We start from the raw sequence: 12,858 nt of genomic DNA on the forward strand, positions 1-12,858 counted from the left end.
GTCAGCAAGACGAGGGAATTGGTTGTTGACTTCAGAAGGAGTAGCGGACCGCACGACCCAATTTACATCAGTGGTGTGCAAGTGGAACAGGTCAAAAGCTTTAAGTTCCTCAGGGTCAATATCACAAATGACCTGACTTGGTCCAACCAAGGAGAGTCCACTGCCAAGAAGGCCCACCAGCACCTTTACTTCCTGAGAAAACTAAAGAAATTTGGCCTGTCCTCTAAAACCCTCACTAATTTTTATAGATGCACCATAGAAAGCATTCCTCTAGGGTGCATCACAACCTGGTATGGAAGTTGCCCTGTCCAAGACCGGAAGAAGCTGCAGAAGATCGTGAACACGGCGCAGCGCATCACACAAACCAATCTTCCGTCCTTGGACTCACTTTACACCGCACGCTGTTGGTGCAGTGCTGCCAGGATAATCAAGGACACGACCCACCCAACCAATACACTTTTCGTCCCTCTTCCCTCTGGGAGAAGGCTCAGGAGCTTGAAGACTTGTACAGCCAGATTTGGGAACAGCTTCTTTCCAGCTGTGATAAGACTGCTGGACGGATCCTGACCCGGATCTGGGCTGTACCCTCCAAATATCCGGACCTGCCTCTCGGTTTTTTTTGCACTTCCTTACTTTCCATTTTTCTATTTTCTATTTATGATTTTATAATTTAAATTTTTATTATTTACTATCAATTTGTAACCCAGGGAGCGGGAAGCGCAGAATCAAATATCGCTGTGATGATTGTACGTTCTAGTATCAATTGTTTGGCGACAATAAAGTATAAAGTAATAAAGAATAGTAATAATAATAAATACTTTATTGATCACAAGTGGGAAATTCTTTTGTTACAGCACCAACATTTAAAAACACACTTATTAACTAATAATAAAGTACGGAATAATAACATACACAGAATTTACCAATGTGCAATAATGTACAAAATAATAAAACAGACTATTGTACCTTGATGTGTGTTCTGTCGCAGAGGTGAACTGTTGTATATGCTTATTGCAATTGGTAGGAAAGATTTTCTGTAACCATCCTTGTGACAGCAGAGCTGAGTGAGATTGTTCGAAAGGGTGCTCCATTGAACCAGACTGTCCATAATGGATAAGTTTGTTTAGTGACCCCCTTTCCACCACTAACTCAAGAGAGTCCAGGGTGTAACCAACGACGGATCCAGCCTTTTTGATGAGTTTATTTAGTCTTTTTGCATCACCAGCACAGATGCTGCTCTCCCAACATAAAGCCACAAAGAAGACTGCACTCGCTACGACAGACTGATAAAAGATCTCCAACACCCTGCTGTACACATTGAAGGATCTCAGCTTCCTTAGAAAATAGTGAAGTCTGTTGGTGAGGTGAATACCCAAGTATTTGTACTTCTCCACCACCGCAACTTCTTCTCCCAGAATGTAGAGGGGTAAAAGGTGTTCCTGAACCTGCTGGTGTGGGACCTAAGGCTCCTGTACGTTGGTGGTGTATAGCACCAGTCATACCCTGCTTGCCATTAATCGGACTGAATTTCGTAACATTGGCAATTTGCGTCTGGCCTTTTATGATAATTCATGGACTCAGCTGGTTTACAAATGTAACCTGTGGCCACAAATGACCAGTCCAGCTCCACTGTTGATTGTTAATGCCCTCAGAACTACTAAAGATGGTTAATAAGTGGTGCTGCCCATATCCTGTAATAGATAACTATAACAAGCAAAACTATTTTATTCAGTGATATGGAGGATCAGCTGTTACCTTAGGCCTATACTAATGGGAGGGTACTTACCCAAGTGGAAGTTGAAACAGAGGTCCCAGAGATAACTACAGCTTCTTAAAATGACATGGCTGAAACAGCTCATTTAAGAAATGAAGTTTTTTTTAGTTCTGTCTTTTTCTTCTTAATAAAATTGGAAGATAATGGGATAACAAAAGAGAGTAAGGAGCCACCAATTTAGATAAGTTGCCAACCATATTAACTACCCTTGGTGTCTGTTTAGCTAAAGTGGTCTCATCCAATCATTGCAGTTGTCCTCCACTGTGGATCACCTGGCCTAATCTACTTTTATTTATTGTTCTTTTTACAGTGCGGTTACAGACTCGCTCTACAGATTCTTTACACTCCTTTGAAGTCTTTCTTTCTAACTTCCCCTTCAATTATATGTGAATTGTCAATATATCTCTCCCTTCTTTCCACTGTTAGACCTAGCCATAGCAAATAATTAATCCACAGTAGTAGCCATTGAAATCGTGCGCTTGGATCCTGAGCAATGCTCAGGAAAATGCTGTGTGTGTGTGAACCAAGTGGCTGCAACCCAGCACCAGTGAGTGAAACTTAGTTAAAATTACAAAAATCTTGCGTCTTATGCATGTTATCTGCATCCTTTGAATAGATTACTACCTTGCATTTCACTCCCATCTATCCAGTATCTCCTATATAACTTTGAAGGCATAAGCCAACTCACGGAACACGTATGTCTCCTCTCCTGGCTTACTCCCAAAGTCTGAAATGTATTGGTCATACGGGGCTTTCCATCATCAAACTAATCAAAGGTGATTTACTGTCTCACATGATCAACTTACCAGACCCTGTGTGACTAAGTCCAGACACAGACGTGAACTCTTTATCCTGACAGGAAACCAAGTCATCAGAAGAAATAACAGAATATGCACATCTGAGGCATAATAAGGTGGAATGTTTGTAAATTAATACTTGTCATTTCTAGAAATTAACCACTAGTTAAGCATTTATCAAGGAAAGGTGCATTGTGAACAAATATTGTAAATGAGTTTTGAGTGATCTGACAGTATAAGATCAAAGCCTGAATTTGAATAGGAAATTGTATTGTGAATGGATGAACAGTGAAGTGTCTCTGATTAAAGTGGAATAGCCATAATTCTCAAGGTCAGATAGAAACTAGCAGTTCAGTGACTTTAAAATTAGCATCTGGGGAATTTCAAAGTTTAGAGCATTGAGTGTAGTGTAACCATTTCCTTTCTGTCACTCAGATTCTCCCAGTACTAAAAGGGTGAATGACACTTTTAATACCTTCAGTGTTCCTCTTTACCCCAAGAGAAATTCCAAAGAAGATTGGAATGCAATAGTGCAGACGTTTTGTGATTTTTCACAACCTCCAGAGCAGGTATGTACATTTTAACACATAATTCTCAATGTTAGATTAGCTAATTTGAGAGGAATGCAGAGTTTTTATAGGCAAGCAGATAATTTATTACACAGATGGGTTTCAAAAATACTGATGGGCATGGCATCAGATTTTTCTGCAATTAAAGCTGATAAATAGGCAGACTGCATATGTCAACAAGGCCAGATCTAATTCCTTTACAAGGCTGGTTTCACAGAGAGAAATGTGGTACAGGCTATTATGAACAAAGCTTTAATTGTCAAGGCAAGAATGAAGACAGTTCAATACTTATATCCAAACTTTTGCCCATCAGAGGAGCAGTTTGGAGCACGATGGACAGAAAAAAACATTAAATCCCTAAGCCATCAGGAGATACAGAGTTCATGTAAGAAAATGCCTCTAAGGTAACAAAACAAATGGTTTGCACTTGATTCTATTTCTTGAAGTTTTGCATGAACCATTCACTACCACATTTCTGAATCCCAATTGTGTATTATAAAAATATTTACCAAATCGCTTTGCAAAGCTGGAGCAATTCGGGGTCTGCATTGGAAGGATTAGCTTGAAACTAACCACAGGTCATTCAAATATGCACTATTTAGACCTCTTGGTCTTAGTGGAGTGAACTGCTTTACATTTAACCCCACTTTGGCTGTGGAATAATACATTATGCATTGAATACTCCTATATAAATTGTCATCAAAAGTACCCACACTTTTCCTTAACTGTAACTAACATTGGGGGGAAGTAGGGAGTACTTTAGATTTAAACTATTTGCAAGCATTGCAAGAATGTCCAGTCCAGTACACTCTGACAGGTGAATACAGATATTAGCAGCACAGAAAAGGCAAGTGTAGATGTGTGTTTTGAGCATATATGACTCTTTAAAGGGTCATTTTCTGTAAAACTGGCAGTTTATCAATGATTAGTCGTGAGACAAGAGGTTGCAGCCATAAGTTGGATTCCGATTTAAAACCTCAAGTCTGTTATGTGCCAGTACAAACAATATTCAGGTTTGCAATTTTGACTTGAAATTAATGAGTAGAATTCTTCATACTTTGAATAACTATGATTTGAGTGGAGTTGAGAGATACAAACTTGTTTGCTTTGAGGATGTTGTCAGCAGTGCATTAATTGGAGATTACCTTGGGTTACACTCGTAATTAAAGTAGGTAATCAGTAGGATTGTGTTTCAGGTATAATTGAGCATATCAGACAAATGGGAAATTTGATGCCAGCTGAGTGAAGGGTCCTTCGATTCCCATTTTTAGAGAGAAAACCTTGTCGCTAAGATTGTTGGGATTACTGATTAGTGAGAAAACCACAAAATGAATTGTTCTCTTACATTTCAAGTACACAGTGATATTGAAGTAAGACTGTAAATTCTTCACTTTGCAATATTCTCTCTTGTGCCTACATCAACTTCATGAGCAATGTCAATGGTATAACTCAACAGCAGATTATTTTACATGCACTTTAAGGAATAATATGTGTTTTGTATGACAAAGGTGTGAAGTCTGAAGGACCTAACACACTTGTTTTCAGTTGCATGGCTGTGTTCTCATTGAATTATACTCACATCCATATATTTGTAGTATTTTTCTTTAAGTATTTGGTTGACATTTTCTCTGCACTCGCTTCATTACATTGCAATCTTTATATACATACGTACTTCTAGACCAAATACTGCAGCTGCTAGAAAATTGAAATAAAAATACAAACGCTGGTAACTTTTTTCCATTTTTGAAGAGAAAAATAGAATGGTGCCATGTAAGTGTAGCGCTAGTGACAGCAGCCTGGTTTCATTTCTGCTACTGTCTGTGAGGATTTTATACGTTCTCCCCGGGCCGTATAGGTTTGTTTCCTACAGGTGTTCCAGTTTTCTCCCACAATAAAGGTTAGTAGGTTCATTGGTCACATGGGTGTAATTGGGCAGTGCAGGCTCGTTGGGCGGAAGGGCCTATTACTGCACACTGTCTCTAAATAAAAATATAAACTGATGTTTCATATCAATGACCTTTCATCAGAACCGAGAAAAGCTAGAAAAGGAATAAGTATTAATTTTAGTTTCCAGATGCTGCTGGCCTGAATGTCAGAATTTTCTGTTTCTTACATACAAGATCAGCTTACTTAATATTTTCCAGTTAGTACTAGTACCATTTTGAGAGCAGGTTTATCAGTGATTAGTCTGCCATTTTACATGTGGTACTGTAGTATTATCATGAGCTTGTACATGGAGACTATTTCAATAGGGCACAACCACATTAAATATTATTGGAGGAAGCCTTTATCCTGGCTTATTGAGCAAAGTCATTATACAAAACATAACCCAAACTACTGTAAATCATCATTCCTTTTTAGATGCTTAAAAATGCTACTGTGTTGATTCTTTTGATAAAGATCTTCTATTCCAGCAGCATTACAAAATTTATTTTTAACTTATTTTCCCTCAAACCCTCTCCCTTTCAGACACTAACTCACATTCCGTCATTTTGGCTGCCAAACTCAAGATGCCTAACTTCAGCCTCGATTCCCTACCACCCTTCTCTTTTCCCCCCTTGTATATAATGAGATTTAAATCCAGTCATAGGTAATGCTTTACTGTCAGTCTATGGTATTGCATTTCTCTGAGATGTCTGCTCAGAGTTTTTCTGTTCAATGTTTATTTATTATTCTCCATTATCATCAGTGAGTTCTTATTATTTCCTTTTAAATCAGTATTGGCCACTTTGTCTCTCTATGGAAGTGCCTCCTACACTTTCATAAAAATTCTGAATGTTTTACTGTCTGTTTATAACTTGGACCTTAAGAGACTGCATGCTTTATTAATTCACTTCCGCGGTAATTCAATATAGGTCTCACCTAGGTTAAAATAATAAAATCAGATCGTCCTACAAAACCTGTTGTGGGAAAGTGGCTTTAATCTTGACTTGATTATTAACATCCTCAGAGTCAGATTCTTACAGCACATTTAGCTATTCAGCCTGTTCTGTGCAATTGTCTTTAAAAACCATATAATTATTCACACTTATTGCACAATTTCTCATCTTCCAGTTTACTATTTTCCAGCTAACCTGGATTTAGTTTACACTGTACAAATAAAAAGTTTCTCCCTCAAATCTATTTTCTATATGGGTGTTCTCTTGCTAATCTATTGCTTTTCCACTAAATCTATAACAGAACAATATTTTCCCTTCTTTGCACTGGGTTTAATTTACCAACACCACACAGCCATTCCCTTCAGACACCGGTGCTGGGATTTCTCATTTTGCTTATACTGGCATCAGAACTTTCACAAGATGGGACCTAGCAGTGGAAAATTATCATCACGTTTTGAAAAGAGTCCTTCTTAACTTGTTCCCAAATCAGTTGTCAGTTGACTTCCTCCCTATCTCTTCCTCTCCTTTCTCATTTATTTCTTCAGTAACAGGCCCTTTCAGCCAAATGATCCTGTGTCACCCATGTAATTAATTAACCCAGTAACCTGTACATCTTTGGAATGTAGGAGGAAACCCACTCAGTTATGGGGAGAACATACAAATTCCTTATAGACAGTGGTGTAATTGAACCCAAGCCATTGATGCTGTAATGGTGTTATGCCAACCTGGTGCTGGTGCTTCCAACGTATAGTCAGAGTAGTCAGGACAAAGTTTTTGATTAGCATCCTTGACAATGAATGAAACTGATCAATCTGGACGTGGTGGCATACTGTGCACCATCTGTCCTTGTGACCTAGCACTATAGGTAACTCCTTAAATAACAAAGGCTGTCCACTTAAGATTGAGGGCCAATATTTTTCTGACTCTCAAATCTTTGGAACCGTTTTAGGGGGTAGTAGAAGCAGTCTTCAAATATTTTTGAGGCAGAAGTAGATGCTAGTTAAGGAAGTGGTAAGGCTGGGAATGTGGGGTTGAGGTTTACAATCAACTAAATTGTAATCTTACCAAATTGACAGAGCAGGCTTCATGGGCAGCTGACCTGCGGCAAATTCATCTTTGTTCTTCATGTGATGGAGGCTATTAGTTTTGCTTTTGCTGTAATGTGCTTATGGGTGTTGATGTCAAGTCTGACCTATTTTGGCAATTGTCTTATTTACCTGTTCTGAGTGAAATATAGTGTGATGAACGTCCTGCATATGGCAGTGTGTCCATCCACAAAATATTTCCACTGCATTCTTTAAATTGTAATTGGGTTCTAGTACAAACCATTGATAGATTAGTTTGTTTCTTAATTTTCAGAAACTTTCTAACTTTACCCCTTGTCCTACTTAATGGCTATTTGCTACCTTATATTTTCTTCTCTTGGCCCTTGGCTCAGTCTTCCTGTAGTATAAAGTTCACCTCAGGCTGGATAAAGAAAGGAGTTTCCTGTATATAATTGCTGTTTCCTTAAGCTATTCAGAAAGTTTCACGACATATGTCGGATAATAAACCTGATTCTTTTACTAGTATATTATTTTATTAGTAGGATGATGCACGTTATCCAGGTTTCATTCATTATTCTTTAAATTTAACTTTTGCACGTGTATGATCTTTTAAAAAAAGAGGTACTGAGGAAATTTAGGTCTTTTACTCTCTAAGAAATTGCAGGAGTATGAAGTGTATCTCACTAAATTCACCGTGCTACCATCTATCAGCACCTGTTTAAAATTCATTCACTTTGTCTCTTTTGGTTTTATTACCTCCAGGGTTGTGATGTACAACCATTTTACGCGCTGCACCATGCCTGCCAATCATTGAAGAGCAGGTTAAGTTTTGAATGATTTAAATTAAGAAATCTACAGCAGTATATGAAATTATAATCCCACAACTGGCTTTTAATCAGTTCTTTTTGCAAAACTTGTTCCATTTAGGAGCAACACCGTTCACCATCCAGTGAAAGTTGCAAGATTCCATCCTTGCCGACTTCTATAAGTCGTTATAAATTTACAGAATCTTCCCCTACTTGCTTCCAAGTGCCAGAGGTGGTCACATCCACTACCCAAAATCTACTGTTTGAGGATGAACGTGATACTCAGTATCCTGCGATTAAAGGACAAATCGATAAAATTGAGAGGTTTCTCTGCATGGACCGGCTCAAGCACATACGGAAAAGGAAAGCTGTTGACAACACTGATGAATGTGTAAGCAAAATTACACCAATTTAACCTTAATTCTGTTTGTTTATAATTTCATTGTTTTTCTAATGAAGTTCAAGTAATTCTGGGAGCAATTACTCCCTTATTAGCAAAGTGACTTGTCTTGGTTAGTAATTCCAGCTGTAAATTATATTTCACTTTTACATAATACAATGACAAAGAGCAAAGTACACTGTTTTTATTAGGTGCTGGAAAAGTTACAAATTACCTCCATAATACCAGGAATATTTACTGAAAAATAAAAGCCATTTGCTACCACAATTAAATGTTTTAAAGTTTTTGGAGTTTATGCAGTGGAAATGCTGAGCAGGCTGTTCCGCACCTGGTTCAAGTTCTGTTTCCAGGAGTTAAGACTGTCGTACAACTGTTGCCACTGCTGTTTGCCAAAGGTTCTGTGTGTGGTGTGACTAAAATGAGAAAAGGAACAATTACAACGCATTCCCAAGAATGAGTTTGTTTATATTGATGCATACACACATTTGTAAACTGTTACAATTTAGCTTGTCCAACAGTCTAGTGGTAGCAAGAGGACAGCATATTGTTCTATAGGCAATGTCTGCAGGTTCTACTAGCCAATGAAGACACAAGGGAACATTTTCTTCACAAAGGTCAGGAAGAGCAGATAATATGCCCTTCAATTAGTACGTCAAATGAACACCATTATTCATCCTTGCTGTGAATGTAAAGTCTGTTTTACAGCTCTTACATAAATGTTAACTTGTTTTATTTATGCATGCTTCAGAGTGTAGTTGGTGAAAATTGAATGAAAACAATTAGTACTTTCCTAATTTTTGAAGAACTCAAGTGTTCATGATCCTATGTTTGTTCTCCAAAGGGTTATCTTAAACTGTTCAGTGTGGCTATGATTTCAAAGATAATGTTACGTTATTGTGTTGAAAAAGTGATATTACGTTAAGTAACCAAGTGCTAAGATTTTCAATATGTAACTTCAGCAAACCACCTCCATTTATATAGCTGTGATTACATTCAAAGTACATCTATTATTAAAGTATGTATACTGCATACAACCTTGAGATTTTGTTTCTTGCAGGCAACCAAAAAATAAAGAAACACAATAAATCCCATTTTAAAAAAACACCACCAAAGACTGTCAAACATCCAATGTGTAAAAAAAAAATCATGCAAACAATAAAAAAAAAAGTAATACACACAACATTAACCACAGAGTTATGGAACCAGTTCAGCACTGAGATGAGTGCTGATGGTTGCAGGCCAGTGCTGCAGAGTCAGTTACGTAACTATTGAAAACACCCAGACTGACAAGATAAATAAAATGAACTTACCTTACAATGACTTTGTGTTGAGTTTGGTCAATCTTGCAGTATACCATCTTTGTTCGAACAGCTGTAAAAGAATTTTTTTCTAAATATTGAACTCAAATCAATTTTGGATAACTTGTGAAAATAAAGCTCATTTGCATAACATGGCTGCGATTTAAGTATTAATGAGGAAAGACTACATCTACTAAACATGTTTTAGTAACTAGTATCCCAATGCCACAAGAATAATTGAATGAGGGCTACTGGCTGGTTGTAAAAAAAAGGGCATTTCAATCCATATAAACAATTCAGTTAACAAGATATTTAACATCACTGGCACTGGAACCTGCAGATTTTAGACCAAAACTAGAGTATAATTATTGCTACTATCACTTTTGTTTGAAAATATCAAAACAGTGGGATGTAGTTGAAATTAATAATACGAGTAGCCTGACTTGTAGTGCAGAATAACTTACTTTTTTCCTTGCTTCCTCTGTAATCATATGCAATAATCAAATTCAAGAGCTGTTCTAGCTTACACCCAAAATGTTACCAGACAACTTTAAATAAACGGGCAAACAAGTCAGCATAGATGTAACGGGCTGAAAGGCAGGTTTCCGTGCTTTAAAAAAAACAAGGATCCATCCCAGAAACATTTGTTGATAACCATCAATGCTGATTTGCCCAAAAATGATTCACTCCTTAATTTATCCTCATTCCCAAATAGATCATGTGTGATAGGAAAACAGATTAGGAAGAGATATAGTTTGAGAAAATCACCAAAAATTTCCCTATTTTCATCAAGTGACAGCTCACAATCGTGAAGATGTCAGAAAAAAAGAAACAAAGACATCAGCACACTGCATGTAAAATCCGGGATTTGATTGATACACGTTCTCATTACTAGTGTATTTTGTTGGGTTTGCTCACCATCAATAACAAATGCTTCCACATCTTCCTCAGCAATCTGTAGTTCTTGTTGTAATGTATCAAAAGAAATCTCTTTATTTTCTACTGCCATTCCCATCAAGGTTAGGAGCCTCATCTTTGCAGTGTTCTGTTCATGAGAGAGTCCTGTGGACAACAAACATTCAGTTCAGCCTTTCGTCTACTTCCAGTACATTTTTTAATGTATACGAAATTGGTGACTTTGAATGAACAATTTCTGATCATGTATCACTACATCAAAGTTCTACATACTACAAACTCCTCTTAATTACTTTGTCTTTTTAAAGACAAAAAGTTATTAAAGAAAACATGTTTATATTAGTACAACATGAATTAAAATTAGGAATAGTTTGGACTTAGTCCATAAAATGGAATGACTGTAGGGCAACATAACTTTCTTCACAGAACAGAAAGCAAACCTTGCAAGCCCCGAGTAGTGTTACAACCAATCTTCAGATTTTAATTAACACTGTCTCATCAAATGAGGCATTAATGGCACAGAACAGTGGAAAAACATAACTCACTTGAATGAGGTACACTAGGGCAAAAATAGAGCTATTGCAACTTAATAGAAATTACACAGGGGAAAGAAAATCAATTAGCACACACTATCCCTAGTTAACAAATGCAAATGGAATCCTGATGAACTTTAAGTAGCATGCTGGTGATGAGACTAGGTTTATTGAAAGGCTACACATGTTAGGGCAAAGTATTTGACAAAAGATTGTTGCTTGTGGCCTATCTTGTCAACATTTAATAAAGGCAAATTATTACTTCAAGCATCATGCCATCTATTGGAGATAGTTTGCAAAAACTCAACCATTACTTCAATACTCCAGTGTTCTAAACATATTAAGTAACCCTTTTCATTGTCAGAAGTAAACACTAGAAAATGCTAACTAATTCAGAGCTATAAATCATCATTTATAACTTCTGGTTTTGCATGTTAACAATATCAACTGCTACGCAGAATGCTCAATTCTCTCAGTCTCGCATCAGCAGATTAGTGAATAAAATGGTCCCATTCCTGACAAATGCCTGATCATCTAACTGTGATGCCCAAGGAGTCTCTGGAACACCCTATAAACACTTAAAATATTAAACAATGAACACTGTCTTATGTCAACTTTAACTGCTAGAACTTCTCAAGATTGAATTGTATATCTCTTTATTCAAAATTGCTCCAAAATTAGAACTTCAAAGGAAGAGCTGTAAAATTTACCTAAAGCAGTTATAACGGTTGGAGATGATAGTAAAACTTGTAGGCTACCTCTTGTTTGTATACATTTTAGGGGAACCAATCTCTGCTGACAAATGATTGCAAGAAATGAGAGATGGATACTCCTGTTCCATCCTGTGATAAGTTACACGGCCAGTTACATTTCTGTTGCACCATGTGACAAGATCTGCCTTTATTCTTCCTGTCATTTGACAACTTTAATTAATTGGTATTAAACTATAATACAAGTAATAAAGCAACTTTTATTCTGCTATTTGACGGTATCCACTGACAAAAATACTTCTTAGTAGGAGATCCCAATGTTGATTTAATAGTTCTCATCTTGTCCTGTATTGACTCCGTTTCCGTTATGGTATGTTAGTTAAATTATTGGCATTAAGTTGTTTAAAGATACCTTACACAGAGATTCAAACCTTTTGGAAGAGGAGAGAATTAGACAAAACAAAAAGGGACATTAGAGTGTGTCAGTACACTGCAGCACAGTTGGTTGAGGCAGCATCAGAGATGGTCCTTACTTCAGGCATGTTCTCCCAGTGAGTGCATGGGTTTCCCCCAGGTGTTCTGGTTTCCTCCCATATCCCAAAGACGTGGGTATTGACATTGCAAACTGTCCCCTTGAGTAGTAGTGGTAGAATCTCAGGGTGTTGATGACAAGGTGGGAAGAATAAAAGAAGTGAGACTAAAGTAGGTTGAATGTAGATAATAGATATTTGACAGTCCATGTGGATTCTGTGGATCCATTTCTATTTCATACCTCCACTTGATTCACACCACCTCCATCAGACTCGATTTATAAAACATATTAAAACAGGCAATTGTCTGACAGGTTCAAACGTGTGGCTAGGCATAGCTCAAATGCCATCTATAAATTTGCTGATGATACAACCATAGAAGCTCAGATGGTGACGAGAGGGTATACAGGAGTGAGATATGCCAACTAGTGGAGTGGTGTCACAGCAACAACCTGGCACTCAATGTCACTAAGACGAAAGAGCTGATTGTGGACTTCAGGATGGGTAAGACAAAGGAACATATACCAATCCACATAGAGGGATCAGAAGTGGAAAGAGTGAAGAGTTTCAAGTTCCTGAGTGTCAAGATCTCTGAAGACCT

At 37.4% G+C, this 12,858-nt stretch overlaps 2 protein-coding genes across 2 annotated transcripts in view; one reads left to right on the forward strand and one right to left on the reverse strand.

Annotated features, from left to right (window-relative positions):
* Window positions 1-9,431, forward strand: part of ccdc73 (coiled-coil domain containing 73) — a 106,564-nt gene extending 97,133 nt beyond the window's left edge. Inside the window, exons 16-17 of the mRNA XM_072271382.1 lie at window positions 3,007-3,140; window positions 7,993-9,431. Of these exons, the coding sequence (XP_072127483.1) occupies window positions 3,007-3,140; window positions 7,993-8,286 (428 nt within the window). The 3' untranslated portion in view covers window positions 8,287-9,431. The remainder of the gene's footprint in view (window positions 1-3,006; window positions 3,141-7,992) is intronic.
* eif3m (eukaryotic translation initiation factor 3, subunit M) overlaps window positions 8,441-12,858 on the reverse strand; it is a 43,300-nt gene continuing 38,882 nt past the window's right edge. Inside the window, exons 9-11 of the mRNA XM_072272807.1 lie at window positions 10,488-10,631; window positions 9,582-9,642; window positions 8,441-8,684 (exon numbers count right to left, since the gene is read on the reverse strand). Coding sequence (XP_072128908.1) covers window positions 8,564-8,684; window positions 9,582-9,642; window positions 10,488-10,631 — 326 coding nt within the window. The 3' untranslated portion in view covers window positions 8,441-8,563. The remainder of the gene's footprint in view (window positions 8,685-9,581; window positions 9,643-10,487; window positions 10,632-12,858) is intronic.

The sequence above is a fragment of the Mobula birostris genome, chromosome 11, assembly GCF_030028105.1.
Source record: "Mobula birostris isolate sMobBir1 chromosome 11, sMobBir1.hap1, whole genome shotgun sequence".
Classification (NCBI taxonomy): Eukaryota; Metazoa; Chordata; class Chondrichthyes; order Myliobatiformes; family Myliobatidae; genus Mobula; species Mobula birostris.